This window comes from Gallinula chloropus, assembly GCF_964237585.1.
Source record: "Gallinula chloropus genome assembly, chromosome: Z".
Taxonomy (NCBI): domain Eukaryota; kingdom Metazoa; phylum Chordata; class Aves; order Gruiformes; family Rallidae; genus Gallinula; species Gallinula chloropus.
The window spans coordinates 1,836,387-1,859,779 of record NC_140089.1 but is presented as its reverse complement, the minus strand read 5'-3'; the positions used below and the strand labels follow the sequence as shown (position 1 = coordinate 1,859,779).

General features: G+C 43.8%; 1 protein-coding gene across 1 annotated transcript in view; it reads right to left on the bottom strand.

Moving 5' to 3' along the window:
• The window catches only part of MCTP1 (multiple C2 and transmembrane domain containing 1), a gene marked incomplete at its 3' end in the record, with an annotated part of 294,163 nt that overhangs the window by 20,096 nt on the left and 250,674 nt on the right, over nucleotides 1–23,393 (bottom strand). The window contains exon 17 of the mRNA XM_084278338.1: nucleotides 16,176–16,229. Coding sequence (XP_084134464.1) covers nucleotides 16,176–16,229 — 54 coding nt within the window. The remainder of the gene's footprint in view (nucleotides 1–16,175; nucleotides 16,230–23,393) is intronic.

The following is a 23,393-nucleotide window of genomic DNA, read 5'->3' as shown; positions in this document are numbered from 1 at the left end:
CCTGGCCTTGAACACCCCCAGGGACGGGGCACCCACCCCCTCTCTGGGCAGCCCCTTCCAGCCCCTCACCACTCTCTCTGCAAAGAACTTCCCCTAATATCTAATTTAACCCTTCCTCCTTTAGCTTTAATCCATCCCCCTTGTCCTGCCATTGTCTACCCTTTTAAAAACGTTGCTTCCCCTCAAATCCAAGTCTCCCAGGTAGCTTGTTTTTAAGAGTTCCCAGTACCATACACACATCATTTTACATTACTTTTGCCAAATTTATTGAAGCTTTTTAGAATTTAAAACCTGTCAAGTCAATACTGGGAAAGAAAACAGTAATTTGTATTGTGCTTGAAGTAAATATTTCTGACTCATCCTAAAAGAAAAAGGATATTAAAATAACTAGCAAGGAGAGCTTTAAAAGGCAGATATATTTCAAATGATTAATAGTAAGCTATCATAAAATCTGGTACTAGAGATGATGTTGTTTAATATGTTCATTAACCTACACCAAAAAGAAGAAAGGTTGAGCTGCACGTTCATAGGTGGCAGAGTTACTCCTGGAGGTGACGTCAAACTTCTGAGGAAGGTTAGATGAATGACAGTAGTGGTTTCTCTTACCTAGCGACACTATACAACCTGGTCAGATAATTTCAGCCGAAGTATTGAGCTGAAGTTGAAAAATAAAAAAGCAGATCCAGAAAAAATGCAGACAAGCTACTGGAATAATGAATATTGTGTGTGTGTGTGAGGAAAAAATACAGACAATAAGCGGCAGAATGCGCGAGGACATTTTAACTTACACAGAAGATGAATGAACATAATCAAGATATTCAAAATAATGAATGGTTTAGAGAAAGTAAATCGGGACTCTTAATTACTCTCATAAGGCAGCAAAGAGAAACGTTAACATGAACTTGAAAGGCAGCAGAGGTAAAACTGATAAAAGTAAATCCTTTTTTCCATACAGTGCAAAACTCACTGGTGAACTCGCTGCCAAAATTGCATTAATCTGAAGAGCTTGAAAAAACTAACAGCAGAATTTAGTATGTACACCATCATTGTCCTGTGAAGCTATCAAACCGTGGGCAGAACAGCTATGTGTTATCTCAGACAAAAACACAACAGATAAAATCTCTTGTGGAACCCAAACTGGAGCGTGAGCCAGAATGGAGAGCAGAAGAATTTAAGGATATAGAATAGATATATGAGCTGAAACATTTCCTACTTATTATTTCAGATACCTGCATCTTGTTAAAATGTGTCAGAGGAGCAAATAAATCAATCAGAATCACGGAAGCACCGGTCCTGTAGCCCTGAAAGAAGTACTGATGTCCACGGACACATCCACTGAGCACGGCCCACTGCTTGCTAAAAATGATTGCAGAGATATGGACTTAAAAATAAAAACTTTCCTCTTTTTTCACCTCATTCCTGGTGAACAATTCCCATCCTAGATGAGTAAAGGGTGAATTTGACTCTTTTTCCTCTGTGTATGGAGACTGGGGTTAAGTGAATGTGTGGGATGCCCATGGTTGTTACATTAGTCCCTTACACTAAGATGTCTTGACAGCTATTTTATGCCTCCTTCTCTTGAAGTCTGCCAACCCATGCTTTGAAATAGGTTCATTTTTATTACATGGTGGTACAATAGCAAATACAAACTGGTAAGAAGATTTCCAGCATTCTCAGGGAGGAGGGGAAACCTGTGAACCTTCAATCTGATCTCAAACTGAATATCACCTGAGAACTCTCACTTTACATACAAAACCACAACAGCATACAATCATAGAATCCCAGCCTGGGCTGGGCTGGAAGGGACCCCAAGGGTCCCAGAGCTCCAACCCCCTGCCACAGGCAGGGACACCAACCTCCAGGCCTGGAGCTACACAAGGTTGCCCAGGGCCCCAGCCAACCTGGCCTGGAACACCCCCAGGGACGGGGCACCCACCCCCTCTCTGGGCAGCCCCTTCCAGCCCCTCACCACTCTCTCTGCAAAGAACTTCCCCCCAGTCTCTCCTCTCCCCCTTCCCTCCTCCAGCTTCACTCCAGCCCCCTTGTCCTGCCAGTCTCTGCCCTTTAACAAGCCCATTCCCCTCCTGTTCCTGGGGTCCCTTCAGGGACGGGAAGGCTGCAGTGAGGTCCCCACACAGCCTTCTCTTCTCCAGGCTGACCCAGCCCAGCTCCTTCAGCCTCTCTCAGTAGGGAAGGTGGGTTTGCTTAATTACTATTTATACATTAGAAGAGCTTAGGAACCATCTCCTACCCATCAGAGCATGGAAACTTTGCAGGAATTTCTTCCCTCTCCTGAGGTATGGAGATGCATCCTGACACGGACTCTGAGCTTTGGAGAAGCTGGTGCTCTGGAGCTCACAGGTCCTGCGTGGCACAGAAATCTCATTCCCTTTGTATTGACTTTGGTGCTTTTGATTCCCGTGCAGTGAAAACACTAATGTACGCGGTGGAAAATATTAATGTAGTGCTACAGGGGAGAGGAAGGGAAGGAATTCACTAACGAGGCTGACTCAAAGACAGGAGCATTTCTCTGCAAGCACCTGGGAGATTCCCCTGGCGTGTTATGCTAATGCAAAGGGAATAGAAGGAAGATCCCGTGGCAACTGGAGATGATGGCAGAGTGTGACGGGGTGCCCATCCAGGGCTGCGTTTGAGACTGCTCCCCACTGGAATGAGATGGACTAAGCTCCTTATTATGAGCTGTATTCATGTTAATAAGTTATATTATTGAGAACATTATGTATTAATAATAATGACTATCACTATTGAGATCTTTTTGTTGTTTTTCCCTAGGAAGGGGAACCTGCCAGAGCAGAGCCTGGTGGGTCCCAGCATCCCCTGAAGACGAGTTTCCCTTGAAGCAGGGTCAGAAAAACAATTAAGTGCATCAGAGATGGTGGGTGAAGGAAGTAGGAGAGCATTAAGTACAATGCTATAGAGGTAAACAAGCAAGACTGGTTAAACCAAAGTAAAATGGGCACCTCTTCTCAGAAAATTCATATGAAAAGACAGCCACCTTCCTCACGGCTGGTAATCATCATCATTTTTTGTATTTCATGCACAGGGTCTATTTACCCTCCTCAGCTGTTGCCATGTTGCATCCTTAGTTGTATCTAATGAGTGCCTCAGAGCCTCTTTCAGTACGAGGGCACAATTATGCAGAGCACCATGTCATTACACACAGTCCCAGTGTCAGAGGGTTGAGATCCGCTCAACAGCAAGAGGTTATTATTTATTACCCCCTTCCACGTGGTCATTTGTTTCCAACTTTTTTATATTCTGTTTATCTGGCATAAATCCTCTTGGCTGATTCCAGTCACAAAGCTTCACTGAGCAATCCCCTCCCCACCTTCCCTAATATTACAGAGCAAACCAGAAGTATCTTATCTAATTAAGGATGTGCATTATTAAAAGAAAGATCATAATTATTCACCTGAAACAGTGTTAGAAGCAATATGTTTTAGTCTCACCCATACCATATTGTATTTTCTTTACTGTTATTACAAATGTTATTACAAATACTTTCAATAAACACTTCAGAAAACCTCAGTCACTGCTGAGCCACCTAAACCTGTAAAGTAACTAAATGACATGAATTACATGTAGTTTATGGCAGAGGTAACATAGCATATCCAATCCAGCTCCAGTTTTCTCCTAGAGTGTAAGAGCAGGAAGAATTACCCATGGAAATGAGGAGGGAGAAGGAAGGAAGCAAAGCTTTCCCAACAGCAGGTAACCTGTCTGGTATATTGTACTTTATAAGCTTGTTCCCAGGCTGTGGCTGTGCTTCTGCCCTTAGATGCTTTGTTAGGATAAAACTCTGAATAAAGATATCGATAGTAGCCAGAAAAAAGCGTGTAGTGTCTGGATGGTATTGGCATCTCCAAGGAGAAAGAACACAACTACTTGTGTTGAGGCAGGGAAGGAGTGCTGGAGAGCTCCCTGTCCCTGACTAACCCCACTCTATGTAAACGATGCAGAAAGCAAACCAGGACATTACTAGAGCATCACTGTAACAACCTTTCTGCCGAATAGTTTCATCCCTTAAGGAAATATATCCTTTTTGACTCCCTGGAAGCCACTGCAGACCTCATCCTTGTAAATGACCTCATTAAAAATAATTTTTAAAAGAAGGAATATTGAAATAAGACCACGGGGTAGGATCCCACTGACTGCAGACCATTTTGTTTTATTTTTTAGTGTCTTTTGAAAAGGTAATAGACTTCCTGAATGTTTCTCCTGCTCAGATTCCCAGGAAGCTGACAGGAGGTACAGAAGCCAACTTGGGTACCCAAGTCCTGACACTGATTTTGGGGACCATTTGGACCAAAAAAAAAATCACCTCAGGCTTTGAAATGGAGAGATAGATTTATATCCTAGTTCTAAAAGTAGTGATGGGTTGTAAATGTGTGTGGTAAATCCATTGATCTGCAAACAGAATAAGGCTTTTAGATTCTGAAGGGTGCTTTGTGATGGGCAGTGCTCACAGAAGAAGTGGTGCTCACGGACATCAGTGGTCCCAAGGGTTTGTCATGAAGTCCGCTGAATTGCTTGGTCTGAATGTAGGGAATAAACCCATGTTTACTGATGGAGCTCTGAGCAACCTGATCTAGATCAAGGTGTCCCTGCTCATGCAGGGGGTTGGACTCTGAAGGTCCCTTCCAACCCAACACAGTCTGGGATTTGATGATTCTGTGGTGTTTGGCCACCTTTGTCTTAAGCTGGTTCTATCGTTTACAGACCACAGTAGATCAAAAACAGTGATTGTCAGGATTAATACCCTCTTTGGTGTTAAAATTGTAATGCATTTCAGCATTTTTGTATTTTGCCATGAATTTCTGGATAATAAATGTCAGTCAGTTCGTTAGAGAATTCCTTTACTAGTCTAAGCATCACTTAAGTATTGTCCCAAAATAGTCTTTAGAAATGTACCATGTTCTCTTTTCAAAACATATTTTTGCCTGTTTTTTGTTTGTAAAGCATGTCCCAATACAGGTAGTTTTTGACAGAGCCCTGGGACAGGCTGCCCAGGGGGTGTGGAGTCTCCTTCTCTGGAGAGATTCCAGCCCCTGTCCTAGGGACCCTGCTTGGGCAGGGGGTGGGACCCCATGGGCTCTGGGGGTCCCTTACGACCCCAAAAATCCCGTGATTTTGTAAATTATTATTCCAGATACAGTAGGGATATATCTTTACCTTGGCATTTCTTTATTCACTGCTGAAGCAGAAATCCCTTCCTTTCCCCCATATGCCTTTCAGCTCATGTATGTGTTCCCTCCTTACTGCTTTCCCTAAAAATTCCTAAATTGACTTTGCAGTCCAGTTTGGTCAAACTATTTTAACCTATTTTCAATACAATTTTGACTTAACCTTCAATCTCCAAGAAATCTGCTGTAAAGCCACAGAGACCAGGTGCTTCTGGCTGTCACCGAAAGGATTTGTGAACACAGATCACTCCAGTTTTCTGAACTTCAGTGCACTTTATAGGGCAAAAACCCCAAACCCCTTCTGTACTGAACTGTGTAAACTTGGCCACAAATTCAAAGTTTCTATGACCTTATTATCTTGGACACTTCATTCACACAAATTGTATCTATACATTAGAAATGCTCTATGGATACAGAGCTCTGCAGGCAGCGTCCTTCTGAACCTTGAGTGCTTAATAATCTGAGATCATACGTTAAAATGTTCCAATATTAAAATAAGAATAAGGAAGAGAAGTCTGTAAAACTTTCCTGTGTGCTTGAAGTACTTTTGTAACTTTCAGCAGCAGCTGTGAATGACCTGGAAGTAGAGTCTCAAAACCATTCCTCTTCCCCAACAAACTTTGAAGAAAATAGGTACTCCAGCGTCCCAGTGAAGGACCTCAGTAGTTGGCATCAAGACTTGAATTGCAGGGGAAAAAAATTTGAGGATTTGGGGATGGGTGGGGAAATCAGCAATTTGATCCCCAAGCCAGAGGAAACAAAATACCCCAAGCATCAGCCAAGGGAGTTTCCTCCACTCTTCTGACAATAAATATAAACAGTGTGTTGGCAGGAAAAATAACTTTAAACCCCTGTGTATTTAATTTGGAAAACCCTCTAGGGTTCAATGATTGCTCTTTACCCTTCCTAACTACTCTGATTTGGTCATCTGGAAAAAAAAAACCCCAACCCTCCAGCTCTGTTCTACATACCTCATTGTACCTTGCAAAATGTTGTACTTTTCCTTGCATTTTAATGCCAACCTGCTCCCTATTTTTTGTCTGTCTGTGGGGACACCTGTGCCCCTTATCAAAACAGAAATTTGAAGGTACAAAAGATGTTGAAGTTTCCCTGTATCATTCTTCCAAGAAGGGGTCGTGCTGGTCTTTAACTAGATTGATTCAGTGAAATGTAATAATGCTGAATAGATTGATGTAGATGTAGCTTGAGGCAATTAATATCACTTTAATTTGTGTATTTTAAGAACATATTTGTCTTGGATTTTAGCAGAATATGGCTGTAACCACGTGAGCTGCTTTGTGGGAGCAGCTACAAACCTGAGCCAGAACAGGGCAACAGCCTTGGAGATAAAGAAGTGAAGATGGGGAGTCATCAATAATGAGACCAACGACCAATTAAGAGACAGAGATCATCCTGTTTTCAGCTCAGAGGGGTTCCTGACTGGTTTGTGCAGGAATGTGTGTTTGAGCTGAGGAACTATGGAGAGGAAACATAAAGAGCATGTGCTGAGGGAGAGGCAGATGTCCAGCCTTCATCCCTGAAGACCCCAGAAGACCCCCTGAGTGTCCCTGAGCATGCTGTGTCTGGGAGGAGTTAATGGAAATGGCTCCCTGGGAATACTCTGCATCACCCTGGCTTTTCTCAGCAATGCTGCTGAGTCTGCAGAGTGAATCTGTATCAGTGGGAGAGATTTGGCTTCAATCAGGCACCCCCTGGGAGGAGCGATGGATGCCCTGTGTGCCCAGCGCTGCAGTGGAGGATCCTGCTTCACAGGCACCAAGGCCAGGGAGTGTGGGTCCCGGCTTTCCAAGGCATCAGTCCAAGAGGTTGTGTTTTCCTGACAAAGGCAGTTGGTCTGAAGAAGGACTCTCCAGAGGTCTTTGTGCACAGGGCCAAGTTCCAGGGTATCCCCACAAGACCAATATTCCACACCTTAAGGCTGACTTTGCTTGGTAGGCTGTGCTGAGCGCTACGTTAATTACAGTCTTGATTAGATGACTTTGAAAAGCATCTCTAGTGCTACTTCAAAATAACTTCCAGTGGTTCCTCTCCTCAGTCTGCGCTTTGCAGTAGCAAGCCAAGAGAGGGACCACACGCCTCTGTCACTTCAACACTTTTAATTCATCACCAAATAAACAGACAACATCCCACGAGGGGGAGGGAAAGAAGAAAGAACCTTCAGTGCTTTCAGGAAATGGCATTTCCACATTTATGCATCAAGACTTCACAAGTCAGACCAAAACTTTTTGTTTTAAATATCACAGAGATTGAACACGTTTTTCTTCTGAATCACTGCACCCCGAGGAAGATGGGTGGAAAGGATTACACAACCCTAGAGCTGCTTGAGAAAAATTACTTCGTGACAATTAGACTGGTGGCTTATAACATTGTATAATTGCTCTTGCAGGTCGGAAGGGTGATGTGATCCTGGGCTCCATCAGCAGAGGGGTGGCAGCAGGGACAGGGAGGGGATTGTCCCTCTCTGCTCTGCCCTCAGGAGGCCCCAGCTGGAGTCCTGTGTCCAGAGCTGGGGCCCCAGGACAAGAGAGATGTGGGGCTGGTGGAGAGGGGTCAGAGGAGCCACGGAGATGCTCAGAGGGCTGGAGCAGCTCCCCTACGCAGAGAGGCTGAGGGAGCTGGGCTGGGTCAGCCTGGAGAAGAGAAGGCTGTGGGGGGACCTCACTGCAGCCTCCCCGTCCCTGAAGCGACCCCAGGAACAGGAGGGGAATGGGCTTGTTAAAGGGCAGAGACTGGCAGGACAAGGGGGCTGGAGTGAAGCTGGAGGAGGGAAGGGGGAGAAGAGAGACTGGGGGGAAGTTCTTTGCAGAGAGAGTGGTGAGGGGCTGGAAGGGGCTGCCCAGAGAGGGGGTGGGTGCCCCGTCCCTGGGGGTGTTCAAGGCCAGGTTGGCTAGGGCCCTGGGCAGCCTTGTGTAGCTCCAGGCCTGGAGGTTGGTGTCCCTGCCTGTGGCAGGGGGTTGGAGCTCTGGGACCCTTGGGGTCCCTTCCGACCCAGACCAGCATGGGATTCCATGATAAAATAATTCCTGATGATGCAGCTTCAAGCCATCCCTGAACATACTATAAAATATTAATGTTTAATAGACTGTCCAGAAACTGCAACTATTACGATGCAAACCACTCCTCTATCAAAATGCACGAGCGTGTATTATACATCAGGAAAAACAGCTGAGTAAACTGTTTTTTCATCTCAACAATATGCCATGTATTGATCTGAAGGGAAGGAACACAGCCCTGGGCCTCCACATGACAGGCGTGAGAGATGCTGTCGATGTACACAAACGTACATACAAACTTCAAATCCCCTCCCCAAAGTTGTAAATCCACCCACGAGTGCTGGGCAGGAAGAAACCAAATGAGGTTTAATAGAAGCAAGTGGAGAGTCTGGCACCTGGGAAGGAATAACTGCTGAATTCAGGACAGGCTGGGGGTGACCTGCTGGAGAGGAGCTCTGTGGAGAAGGACCGGGGGGTCCTGGTGGGTGACAGGGTGGCCATGAGCCAGCAGTGTGCCCTGGGGGCCAAGAAGGCCAATGGAATCCTGGGGGGAATCCAAAGGAGCATGGCCAGCAGGTCACAGGAGGGGATCCTCCCCCTCTGCTCTGCCCTGCTCAGGCTCCTGGTACAAAACTGTGTCCAGTGCTGGCCTCCCAGGACAAAAAAGTCAGGGATCTCCTGGAGAGAGTCCAGAGGAGGCTGTGAAGGGGATGAAGGGCCTGGAGCATCTCCCCTGGGAGGAAAGGCTGAGGGAGCTGGGGCTGTTCAGCCTGGAGAGGAGAAGCCTGAGAGGGGATCTGATCAGTGGGGATCAATAGCTGAAGGATGGGACCCAGGGGCCATGGGCAGCCTCTGCTCAGTGTCTGTGGGGACAGGACAAGGGGCGATGGGCTCAAGTTGGAGCCCAGGGAGTTCCCCCCAATGTGGGGAAGAACTTCTTGCTGGTGAGGGTGAGGGAGCCCTGGGACAGGCTGCCCAGGGGGTGTGGAGTCTCCTTCTCTGGAGAGATTCCAGCCCCTGTCCTAGGGACCCTGCTTTGGCAGGGGTTGGGACCCCATGGGCTCTGGAGGCCCCTTCCAACCCCTCAGGATCTGTGAGTCTGTGATTCTAAGTTAGCCTCCTGCACAGCAGCAGATAAGTTGTGCCAAAAGATTTCTCTCTACTCTTCCCCTATTGTGATTTTACTCAAGTACTAATTAAAGGCCAACAAACAGCTTTTACATGCTTAATTTTAAATTGTGGCTGATACCAGATACATCAAAGGGACCATAACACCCTGATGTGTACGCTGAAGGGATTTTATAAAAATTACTAAAAACACACGTCCATCAGTCTCAAATTACTATTTCTGATTGCAGGAAAGCTCTGGATTAGCCATGGTGTTTTGGCATTCTCACACTGTTAAAAAAACCAAACCCAAAACAACAAAGCAACAGTTTTTCAGCAGGAAGTTTTCTTCTCAGAGCTTTGCATTAACTGAGCTCCATCAGGGATCTGCCATGCTGCATCAATGAGCAGTGTCTGATTTGTTTTCCCAAACTTGCTGCCCTTCAGAATGAAACCAGTTTCCTAACATAAAATCAGGGTGGGGTTTTTTTTTCCATCCTACACTTTTCCACTTTCACACTTGAGCAGGCCAGGAAAAGATAAAAGAGGGAAAGGAAATAGGAGAAAGAGGAAGAGGAAAGAAACAGTACTTAAATATTTATTAGCCCTTTCTCTTAGGTGTTTTTTGAGAGGTATGAAAATAATCCACATGCATTCCTCAGCTCAATTACTGACAAATAACTTATCTGTGGAATCAAGTAAATCTGTCAGCTGTGCAAGTTTATTTTTCCATGTGCTATCTGGAGATAAGCAGGTCTGTAATATTAGATTTCCACTGACATAATTGTGCATGAATTCTGATCTGATTTAGTACTACGTGGTGCAAAAGGTGACACATTCTCTTTAATAAAGCCCATTAGAGAAGGAAAGGCTCTGCCGGTGTATGAAATCTGAGGAGTTTGATTGAAAGACGCCGGGACTCCGGGGTCAACTCAGTGGAGAAGTAACTTGCTCAACTACCCCAGGCACTAAGCGCTGTGACAAGAAAACCTAATACCCAGTGTAGTTACTCAGTTAGACAATCAATAAAAACACTGCATTATCAGGCTGCTACAGCTGTATGTTAACCTATCCTATTACCTTGTCTGTTCCCAAACCAGTCAAACATGCATTTGCTGATCATGCAGATAACACAGAAACCACCCCGGTCCTTAAGTCACATTTAATGCTAAGCCACAGTGTTAAAATGACCCTTTATTGCTTTTCCACATGCCATAAATTCTAATTTTTGAGCCTATCTAAATTGAACACCGTTGACTACAGGCAAGGCACTACTGAGATGGGGACGCCAACGGCTCCAGAATCAAGGTGTGTGAGACTCAAGGTAAGCTCTGCACTTCCCTCCATGGACTCCCAATGTGATGTCCCAGTCTGGGGCTTCCCAGCCTCTCTGTCTTCTCCTGCTGTAGATCTCAGCATCCTTCCCTGCATCCCTGGCCACTCCTTCTCCCTATTCTGTCCCTGAGTTTTCTTGACTCATAGCTGCTCTCACAAGGCTCCTGGGTGGGTATCTGTACGCCTGGCATGAGACCCAACAGAAAAGTCAGTAAATCCCCAGAAAACCCATTGCCCTGGGCCAGAAGTCAGTTCCAGTACTCGACTTCTCACACCTCAGAACCAGGGAGGAGCAGCTGGGGCAGGTCCTGCCCCCGCCGGAAGGATGCTCAGTGAGGATACAGATGGATACCCACAAATCAACTACTTGGTTTCAGCAGATTTCTGCTGGAGTTTGGCAGACTGCTGCCTCTGTCTCACAGACAGACCTCCCACCAAGCAGCATAAACTGTCCAAATGGAGACAGAGTTTCACAGGCATTAGGAAGGCCTCATCTTTCACATAGCAGTCACCTCCTCTCTGGTTATTTTCTAGTCTCTCCTACCAGGAGGGTAGGTACCAACAAAACAACATACTTTTTCCATGCTGAAAACCTATATTTTCTTCCCTGCAATTTTAAATCTAGAGAACTGTTTCCATGGAAAGTTTCTGTGATTAAAGAATCGTCTCCAAGGCTGGGTTGTGAGCACTGGAAAACAGGCACATGTGATACGTGATGCAGAGACACCAAACATTTGATGCCAGTAGACACCAAAAATAAGCAGCTACAAAAGTGAAGCAGCAAAGGGCTGCTTTAACCTCCAACAGAAAGTGGGAAGACTTAGTGCAGGGTGGAGGAGGACTGGGAAAAGCTTTTTTTTCATCAGAGATGACATCATCTGATCCCCAGAAGGTATGTACATTCAGGGCAGTGGAGGGGAAGATGTCTGTTGGATGGTCTTTAGGCTTCTAGAGATACCTGCTGGCTAGGAGATGTGTGTCCACAAACTTCTGCTGGGATGGAGGAACCAGTCACCTGGTCTGGATGGAGGTGTATTTAGAGCTTTCTGAAGCAGACAATCATGGTAATTCATTTAGCAAACTGCCACACCTTTGTAGTTATTATTAATTCCAGAATTTTCTCTTCAATCCGCTCACTCCCTCTTTCTTTATCGTTTTTCCCATTTATTTTGTAGGAAATAACTGCCACTAGAACAGATTACAATCTCCTCTTTCACAGAATATAAAAATATAGGCTACACCAGAGTTATATCTTTCCTCCTCCTCGCGATCTACTCTGGGTAAAAACGCAGGGCATGCTTCTGAGACAGGGTACAAACGTGACTTGGCTTGAAAACAGAGTTAGTGGCTCTCAGCAGGGATGATTAAAAGCTTTTAAACATATTTTAATTTGACCCAACTATCTTTCAATACAAAAGCTTCTAGTTATCTTGAAACATAACAACATTGACTGAGAACTGTAAAGACTTATTCAAAGAACGAGAGCCTAGAGAGAGAGTGTAGCCAAAGGTGCAAATGTTTCAATACTTTGTATTAATCAAATATTGTTGCTGTTAATAAAAAGCTAAAATAAAATAGTGCCCACATGGTGCATCCTCCTCTGCTTAAACCTGGATCGGTAGCCTTGCTGGCTGGCTTGACTCCGCGGCGTGCTGAGGGCTTCCTGCAAGACTGAGCTGAAATTCTTTGTGATTATCTGAAACCTTATCTGGAGCTCGTTCAAAGAACAAAGCTGTGTGAAAAGCATACCTGGACATTTTTAAACGACAAATTAAAATCTTATATACACAGATGATGCGTGTTGACCAGCCATGTTATTATAACTGTGTAAAAATCCTTTTGATAGCTTGTTGAAAACTTGACTTTGTGTAATTTAACTGACCCTTATTTGCTAAGATACTGTGTAAGCCAGTGTTTGGTAGGGAGCCAGAAGAAAATAAAAAGAGAGGGGAGAGAGAAATCAGATTAAACTGGAAATCTGTGGTTGGCACAGGTTTAGCAAGAGGGACAGAACATATGGAACGCAGGATCCAGTGTTATTTCTTGGAAAAACTGGTATTAAACTAAGGATGACTGCCTGAGCCAAACAATCTACAACATCTTTTTTTTTCAGTTCCTAAGTACAAAATGCAGCTAAGGAACAAAATTAGGAATAAAGTGTCCACTCCTAATCACCACTTTGTAATGGATATATCAAGAAGTACACTTGCTATTTTAGTTTATTAGTCATATTGCAACTGAACATGGGATTCAATATTCTCCAGTAAGAAAACCCATTCAATAACCTTAAATTGACAGTCCTGCCTACATTAATTGCAGCAGAGGGTGCAAACAAAAAGTTACTGAAATCCAGAATGTTGGAATGAGACTAAGTCACATGGTAACTGCAAATCTACCTTGTCAAACTCCTCTCAGCATTACACACCACTGTTAATAAAATGCATTACTTTAACCAATTACATACATCTGACCATTCATCATCCTCAGTTTATGGCTCCTGTCGCTCTGCAATCCCAGGGATGCTGAGCGACGTCCCTCCATCACACATCCCAAAACCTACCTCAGTGCTTGCCCACACGGACCTCATCAACTAGCTGAAGAGTTGCCCTTTCACTGTGAGCAAGCGACTAATATCTAAGCTGGCTCTAAAGAAAGACACTTTTCATAATCGCCCCACAATCTGCTAAGTGAAAACATATGGATGGGCTTAGGTGATGCCTGCCAGGGGTCTTTACTGAATGGAAAACAGGTGCTTGGGTTCTGTGCCATGTAATACCCCATTTACCGTTAAGTCCAAAGGTTACAGGACTAATAGCTGCCTCGTGGTAATCAGGGAAAGCAAAGACACTGGCCATGGTCAAACATCTGGGACGTATCTTACATACTTGCAACATATGCTTCAGTTTCAATTAAAGTGAGGCTTTGGCACATTTATTAATCTTTTTACTTTTATTGCATAAGAAGACCCATTTACCTGACTCTTCTGTTATACAGTATGAAAAGAAACAGAGAAATAATACAAGCCAGAGGCTGCTACCAGCTGGAGTTACAAAGGGTGTGTTTGCTTCCTCACAAAAACTTCATTTTGGGTGCTGCTTGAAGAAAACACATGGATTAAAACAAGGCAAAACTGCACGTTTTGACAAGAAGATGTAAGAGGAACAGCAAGAGTTAGACTAGTGAATGTTGGAGAGTACATCTAGTTCACCGCAGAGGAGCAAATATGCCACGTTCTTCTAACACACTACTCAGCCCTAACTACAGGCTTACGTTCTGCAGCTTCCCCCAGTGCAAAGTAACGCCCGCTGCGATGCGTACAGGATACACACAGCAGTCCATACAGGCTTATTTTAAAGAGCCTGATTTCCCCTTTCCATTCAAACAGCATACACAATCACAAGAACTCAAAACGCTCGCAATAATGAAGACAGCTTTGAATTTATAAAAAAAATCAACCTAAACACCCTCTGTATAGAGAGACAGCTCTTAAATATTCAATAAAAGGGCTCACCAAAGGTAATGTCAGCACTCACTTTTATTCAACCTTGGTAACTAGACCTAGAAAAGATGTTTGAACTCTGGTGTCAATTTGAGGAAGCTGAATATTAGATCACAACGTTCAAACCCAGAGTGATATTTCTAATTGGGTATGTTTTGCCCGACATCTGCTAATCGACAGAGAACTAGAGGGTGTGGGGGGGAGCTGACCTCCACCTTCATCTTCCCCTTTAAAGGGGTTTGTTTAGTGATTTCTAAAAAAAAAAACACCAAGCCCAAAACCCCACTAAGGGGTAACTACACAGGCTGGCTTAAACTACAAGCACTCAAGCACTATTCTTTGCGAACTAATCACAGTTATTAAAATATCTGGGAATACACACTCTACTGGGATGATGCTCTAATAATAAAGCAGGAAGAAGCGGGAGAAAATAGCCTGAAATGGATGACAGATCAGTGTTTATCAGAAGAGAAATGATGATTCCAAGCCAGCATGTTGAGTTAAAATACAAGCTCTCCACAGCTACATGACTGACCTTTGCAATAAATCATATATTTTATTGCCAAAAGTGTATGCTCATATCATTTAGTGTTAAAAACCATCACGCACGTGTTTTGTGAAAGGAGGTTTTGTTACTACAGTGTTTGCCGATTCCTGAAGCGATGTAGCTAACGACTTAAGTGATGTATAGAAGAATTTCACATAATAACTTTCTGTCAATTGTAGAATGTTTGAGCTGGCAACGGAATGGGGAAAATACTCTCTTTTTTTTTTTTTTATCATCTCTCAGATCTGAGGTGTTAGCTAACAGAAAAATAATCATTCGGGGGATTAACTAATCACGGTGAATTTTCTGACATTTCAAACCCTGCTGCCAGCGTATGAATTCGTACACTGGTATATAACTGTACATCTCAACTAGAAACAAAGGTCAAGGGTATAAATTAAGACACACTGTTTTTCTCCTCGCGGAGAGGGGAGAAAAAAAAAAGAAATAATAAAAATTTTGCTGCTCTGCTACAAGAGAAGTGGGGAAAAAAAACACCTGTGAAGGTCAAAACCATCTGTACTTTAATTCAGGGCTCTTGTAAAATTATCTATTTTGTTTCCCTTTTCTTTTCTTCCGCAAATATCACCTTCCTGGTATGAAAATACCAGCAGCAACAGGGCTGTCTTCACTGCACTCATCTCACAGGAAAGCTGTCCTGCCAGCGCTAGCCAGCGCTTCAGCGGTGCCAAGGTCATTCTCATTTCTTTCCTCTGGTTTTTTTCCCTCTCCCTGGGGGACTACCAATCCGCGCAGCCCCATAGCTTGGCTCAATAAGATGTGGAAATGAGCTGTTATTTACTGTGGTCGCAATCCTCAACCCAACCAGCAGCCCCCAAACCCAAGTGCCGCCGCTCAAACAGCCCCAGCGCTCTGCGGCCTGCTCCCGGCTCGCTAGGCCGCGGTGCCAACTCCCGCTCGAGCGGCCGCCCGCGAGAATTGTGATTATTTAAATGTCATACAGAGAGCAGAGCATTTCAGCCATTCTTCCACCGAGTAATTCTTTGAAAATTACAGATGTCAATATCCCATCTTTAAGCAGTGTGGAGTTGCTATTTTTACACCGTTTTTTTCCCCCTAAAGTGCGGCCCTATTTGTAATACTCGAGACAGGACAAATCTTTGTCCTTCAAAAACAGTTGTCACCGCAGTTATCTTCGCAAGAGCTATCAAGTTCCAGACAGGCTGAATTATTTTTGTTCCTGGCAGAAAAAAATATTTGACCCAGCTCTGGACCAAGGAAAAAAAAAAAAAAAGAAGAAGAAAAAGGAAAAAAAAAAAAAAAAGGAGCAGGATTTATAGTCCTCTATCCTTTCCAGCAACACACTGTAGCATTGTTAGGATGATAAACAGCTCTGTCCAATTTTCTGGACTAAAACACTTCAACTCCTTTTTTAACTGTCTGTAAAAACAGTGTCATGTCTAAATTCTCCCATCCCCAGATACCCAAGTGCTAGGAAAGATAATTACCTTGTCATCTCTGTCATCCTCTTCTTCCTCGTCCTCTAGCATGTCCTCCACTACCTGCAGACAGAAACAGTAGTAGTTGTCATGATATAAAAAGGAAGAGTTTTGTTCTGTCAATTCCAAACCTTTTGTAGATGAAAACTTTATTAACATTTGAAATAAATGCACAGAAGGAAAATGTACAACTAGGAAAAAAAAACCCCACTTGATCTAGAGATTCAAATTTAGGAAAGTGTTATAGCTTTAATTGACTTACATTAGGGAATTATATACTGAAAACCCTTCCCGTATAAAATGCTTGCTTGACAATTTAAGTATTTAAAAGGTAGTTCAAAATTCAGTGTATGATTGTTTTAACTAAAGGAATCCTTTGTCAGCTGCACTGGTGCCTATGCAGCGCACACAAATGCTTGCTTAAAATTTACTGTTACCTACAGACGCGTGCAACATTTTTAATAGAATTTACAGCATCCACCAGGAGATTTTTGAAGAATACAGAGCTGGGAATAAATTCATACCATCTTGTCTCCTTATGATCTACAGCAGTGATATATACCACATGCTCTATCAGCATTAGCACCGTGAAATACACTCATACGTACAATTACTACATTCTAGTAATTATTAATCACACCATGAGCATGACGCAAACTGCTGCTAAATATAGTTTGTGGACAGATTAAAGGACTTTCCAAAGGTGGTCAGCGACGGGCTCAGACTTAAAACTCACAAATTCCTCCCTCAAAACACTGAGATCAAGTCTTCAGCCCAGCCCACGTGGCAAACTCTCTGTTGGTGGAACTGAAATAAAGTTGTACCTGCTCAGAGCCAGAAAATAATGTGGCTCTTTGTATCATTATTTATGGAGAAGCACTTATTATAAGGACAGCCATATGAAGGGCAGCAAAGATCCACCTAGCCCAGTATCATATTATGGATGCAAAAAGGCACACCATGTAATATAAAAGATGCATAAAAAAAGGGTAAGAAAAGGAAAACCTCATTGACATGGAACATTAATACCTTGGCCTATTTTACAGACTTGCCACCAACTAAAAGAATAGCTTATTTTGTTATATAGGTGAAGCTACAAATGGATTTGGTGCACTTTGCCATTTAAGACCACACGTTAGGATTACAACTTCATCATCACCCCCACAAACACAGCTGAGAGGAGGTACCCAGTCCAAAACCATGTCCAAGACTAAAGGGACTTTAACACTCTCCAAGGGCCAAATTCAGGAAAGGGAAGAACTTAAGAATAAGCGTGTGGATCAGGTGCCTTTCTCTGAGTTAGCTCAACCATCAGGAAGATCCCCGTTCATCAAGCTGCACGGGCCCATGAAAAGTGTAAACAACACACAGATCTACATTTCACACGTGTGCCTAGCAGAGCACTCTGCATACCTGCAAGTCTACTGCCTGGTTCAAAACATGTGCAGTTTTGGATGCTCACCCCGGTTTGAACCCAGCACCAAAACACCCCTAACGAAAAGGAGCCTCCAATTCTGCCTACTGCCTGCTCTGCCCCAGAGCTCAGGGCCAAAAGAGAAATGAGGAACACAAACAGTAAAGAGTGGGCATTTCTGAAAGCACAAAAACGAAGCCTGACCTGATCAATTAAGGAACAATTAAATCTTCCCTGCTCAGAAGCACCATTTTAGCAAGAGGACCCTGTCTGAGTGAACTGGCAACCAGGCAGATGTACTGGTGAATCTCCTCAGTCTGACAAAGGAGTCAAGGATGGGCTTTCACCCCAGTCCATTAGGAAGAAGGCTTCCTCACCAGTTTCTCCTCTCTTTCCCTTTTAAGCCAGCTATGTCCTATTTCTTACAGAAAGGGGATCAGATGCAGTCTCCAGAGACGTGGGACCCTCACACCTCTCAGCACTTAGATGCTTGTTAGCTCTGCTTAGCCCAGTACACCTTTTCTACACATCCCATCTGGAGGTGTCTGAGAGGTCCTGTCTTCATGTACCTCTCTGTGGAAGCATGCATCTCCTCCTCCTTGTTCCTCTCCCCTCCTGTAGTTCCCTGTCATCTTCCCTGGGCTGTTCCAGGTGTTTGGGGTGCTGAGCAGTGAACTGAAACACGGGGCTGACTGAGTTCTTTAAAAAAAAACACCCTAAAACTCTTTCACAAGGATGTTTGCAGTGAACTGGTTTACAGAGCAGCTCCCATCAGCTCTACAAAGTGAACTGAGGAGAGAGGATGAAAACAAGCTGTTATGGGCTGCAGCGAGATGGAAACCCTCTTAAATCAGTTTGGCCACGTGCCAGAAAGTCTGTAATTACATCATTAGGTGACTAAAACCCAAGTTACAAACCTGAATCTGTTGACTCAGATACCACCTACACCTGGAGCTGACTAAACTCACCGGGTCTCTTACTTTTCAGCATTAATATTCTCCAGGCACTTAAGAGATCTCTTCTATGTACACCCAGAAATTCCTTGTCCTGACAGGATTGAACAGCAGAATGCCTACCTCACATTAGTGATAAAGTTAGCGTGGAGACAATTAGCAGAATTGGAAACCTCTAAAACTGTTGCACATGATGGCACCTCACCGAAATCACTTGCATGACAATACCCATTCTAAATTATCCAGATAATAATACTTCAAATTCACTTTTTATTTTTTTTTCCCCTCTCCTCTTCGCCATCTAATGATCTCAAACTACTTTACAAGCTCCTGTAGAGTGGCAAAAATGTTAACTTCTTCAAAGGACATAAAAAGTCCTTTGAAATCGCTTGAAGCCCAGGACAGAGCCCAGATTTCCAACTCTTCCATTCCATTATTTAACTCAACAGCCACTACCAGTCTACGCTCTTGTTCTAGGTTAGTCATATCATCAGTTGCACTGAGCTTCAGAGTACTGAACTGTCTGGGTAGGAAAACAGAATTCAATTACTGCAGCAAAATAAAACGTAGTAAAAATGTCCCTGTGCCCAAGGCGCACGAATGGCTCTTTACAGCACATGAAACACAGCCCACGCTTCCACTTGTCTTGAAATTCCAAAGGAAGAATTGAAAGAAAAACCAAATAACACCATTCAGACAATGCAGAAAAAATAAAAGAGTTTATTAAACCACAGAAATGACTGTTTCCTGAACTTTGGCACAAATCAAAACCAAGGAAAGTAGGTTTTTCCTGCTCTTATGATACAGGAAGAATCAGTGTGCTGAAGCCCCCCAAAGTTATATACTGAAGTACAATCTCTTTCAGCAGGGCAAAGCAAGGTTGCACAGTGGATTGGAGCAAGAGATTTCAGTTAAGCATTGTAGTAAGAATAAAAAAAATAATACACAGTGGAATTTTTTCTACTTTAATAATGCCTCCTTGCTATTCAAATAAAGTGCATGTGTGCTGCTCTGGCTTGAAGCAAGGCAGCAGATACTCAGATCTCTGCATCAAGCACTGTACCCAGGGTGGGGAGTTTATGATGGAAGGAGGGAGGATAGAGGGAAAGGAGGGAACAGAGAGAGGGAGGACAGGAAAAAGTGTATGAATATAGAAGGAAACCTTGTTTTATTAAAAGTTCTATGGCAAAAATCTCAGATTGCCCCTAGTATACTCAACTCTAAATTATGCCTTCCAATACCTTGCTTGAAATCAAGTAGTATTAATCAAACAAAGGAAGGGCACTGGGGAAATCAGAAAGATCTAATGCAAGCAGTTAAAAGTGACATGACCTTCTGTAATGTCACTTGTCACCGACTTATATGCCGCACACTGGAAGAAGGTCTTGAAAGAACCAGTTTCTTGGTACTGTCCCTTGAATGTAATACTAATACAGATGACATTTTAAAAAACACACGTAGGCAGCCTCAAACGTGGCATGTCAGCTACTCTGTGGCCAAACAGCAAGCAGACGGTGCAAACATGAAGATCCTTCCTGCACAGAACATCCCTACTTGGGGCTTATTAGCTAGAAGGAGTGCACAGCCAAATTCCTATGTACTGCTGTTGTCCCACATCTGTCCCCTCCTCCTCTGAGGAAGCCAGTGTATCAATATTGCAGGATTGATAACCCACAGGATCACAGAATCACAGAGCTGTAGGGGTTGGAAGGGCCCCCCAGAGCCCATGGGGTCCCACCCCTGCCCAAGCAGGGTCCCTAGGACAGGGGCTGGAATCTCTCCAGAGAAGGAGACTCCACACCCCCTGGGCAGCCTGTCCCAGGGCTCCCTCACCCTCACCGCCAAGAAGTTCTTCCCCACATTGGGGGGGAACTCCCTGGGCTCCAACTTGAGCCCATCGCCCCTTGTCCTGTCCCCACAGACACTGAGCAGAGGCTGCCCATGGCCCCCTGCATCCCATACTAAAGATATTTATAAACATTAACACAGTCCCCCCTTATTAATAAAAGATCAGGGAAGCAGCAGCTGTGCAGTTACACTACGGGAAGCACAACCATCCTGTCTGCACACTGAAGACAACCCCAGCCTTGTGAGGATGACGGCGATTAAGTACAACCTGCCTTTAATCTAAAGATGATCTGTCGGCTAACAAACAGGACTGGATTTCTGGGAAAAGAACTGATTTTGACTTCTAACCTCAACCCTCACAAAAATAAGGTTGGATTCCAGGCATGTACAGACATGTGGAATCAAAAACCTCACGACTGCGGGGAACTTTAAAACACCTCCTGGATCTAGAGACTCGGTGTAAAAATGACACATTGAAGCTTAACACCACTCTTCATGGAAGGTCCTCAGCCTGCTGTTTCTCATACAGCATGTGCAAACTGCTCCTCGCTCCATGAAATGTGTTCCCTCCTCATTTCTTGAGCTAATCCAACAGAAATACCTGCACAGAAGCCATTCTGATGTCCTTGCATGGTAACAACACCAGTTATCTGCTCTGCACTGAGAAATCATGAATAAAAAAAAAGAGAGAGAGGTACTACCAGACTGCAGATAGACCTGAGGACTGTTACCTTAATAATGCACCAATATGTGAGAGAACTTCTTGCCAGTGAGGGTGAGGGAGCCCTGGGACAGGCTGCCCAGGGGGTGTGGAGTCTCCTTCTCTGGAGAGATTCCAGCCCCGTCTGGATGCCGCCCTGTGTGCCCTGTCCTAGGGACCCTGCTTGGGCAGGGGGTGGGACCCCATGGGCTCTGGAGGTCCCTTCCAACCCCTATGACTCTGTGATTCTGGTCCCCTACCCCAGCCTCCCATTAGCACTTCTCTCTATCTGCTTGCATTCTATTTGTTGTAGTGCTTCAAACAAAGGGGTTTTCAAACGAAAACCAAAAGAAATCACTTTTTATGCTGTATCACATCTGCAGACACTTGTATTTTCACATAAAGGTACTGACCATCCTAAGACAAGAGGAAAAAAAAGAGAACAAGATTCGGTTCTAAATTGAACAGACTTTAGTTGCAGTCAGAACTGTGCTGTTCCCTTGGGGTTCACCTGAACCCTTACTGTGCGGTCACAAACTGTACCACACGCTTGCACATCACTCAGTTCCGTGTTTACGTACAGATGTCACACCAAGTTCTGCAGTGTGTATGGATTAAGGATGCTCAAAAACCTCTCGGGCCCTCACAGGTCAGTTCCAAGTACTTGAGGCTGAAGCAAAGACTGTGACACTGTCAATACCCCCACCACAGTGGCGGTTTTGCTCTCGTTTTCACTGCATGATGCCCACTTCTTTCATGGAGTTGTGGAGAAAAACTTTACAGGAGATACAGCTTAATTAAAACATCCACCTTTTTCTTTTTTTTTTTTTATACCACATTTATAAGGAAAATAAAAATCAAATTAACAGATTCTGATTTAATAGTGTAGTATATCTGGAATACGACCGGTCCTGATTTATGCTATTAATGTTTTGACCTTGGGGTATTTCATCTGCAGCAATCATCAAGATAACTGAGCCACTAGATGCAATAATAATTAGTGTGATAAGCTTGCCAGTAAGGTTTGCATGTGCTGCAGTACAGGAGATGGCAGTCTAGAAAGAAAAACATTAGTACTTTACTGCTAAAATACTTCCTGATTTTTACAGAGACACTCAAATACAATTATTCCTTCTTACGGCATGCATTTTGCTGGCTTATTCTGGGAAGTGCTCATGTTGTAATTTAGCCTGATTCTTAATAGGAAATGAGACTTTAATATGGCTATCAGATGCCTTTTGATGCATGCTGCTGATTACATGTAGCCCTGTAATGTCAACAACAGAATTTTTATTTGCAGAATAATAAATTTCTTGGCAACATGCGTGGGCAGTAAATACAGTTTATTATATCAGAACATGCAACCTTTTTCCTGTTGTCAGCTTTATATGCCCTCAATAGTCAGTTGCCAGTGTAGTTAAGACCAAGCCATTTTTAACACAAAAATGGCACAAACAGCAAGCCTTTTTTTCCTCTATATTTCTTTCAATATTCTCTTCTCATTTATTTTAGCTCTTTCTTGCATTTACACAATGCACTCTGAACTGCATATTAGGTGTTTATTTGAAGTATGTCTCCATCTAAAGGCCCCAACATGTACTGTACACTTGAAACGTCAGATCTCTCTTAAAACACTTCATTTTTAGTCCAGCAGAAGGAATAAATCCATTCTTTGCTTGGTGAAACACCAGCTGCCAGTTTACCGTGCAGGACTAGTAAAAAATAACACCTTTACAAAACTTTGTGAGCTAGAATTCTGGGGCAAACACCTCAAGATAAGCTGTCCTATTAACAACACAAGGGCTCAGCATTGTTTTTCACTGATATTATTACTTTTTTTCTCCAAATAACTCCCAGATTCTGGTAGGGACAGACACGCTTCCCTTATCAAGCAGCATGTACCCAAATAATTTTCAGGTTGTGGGTGTGACAGCGTGTATCACATTCACCTTCAGATCTGACTAGCTCTTCAGTAGAAAAAAAGAATCTGTGTTAGGTATTTTAGGTGCCAATGTAAGCAATAAAAGTATTAATTTCAGTTAATTTCCCCCCCTGCCCCAAGTATTGATACCTTTTGCAAGAGGCGTTAAACCTGCCGTACAATGTCCTTGGAGTCTCAGCTGAATTAAAATGTACTAAAGCAAGAGGGAACCAAACCAAAGAAGAATAAAATATAGAATTATAGAATCCCATCCTGGGTTGGGTTGGAAGGGACCCCAAGGGTCCCAGAGCTCCAACCCCCTCTGCCACAGGCAGGGACACCAACCTCCAGGCCTGGAGCTACACAAGGTTGCCCAGGGCCCCAGCCAACC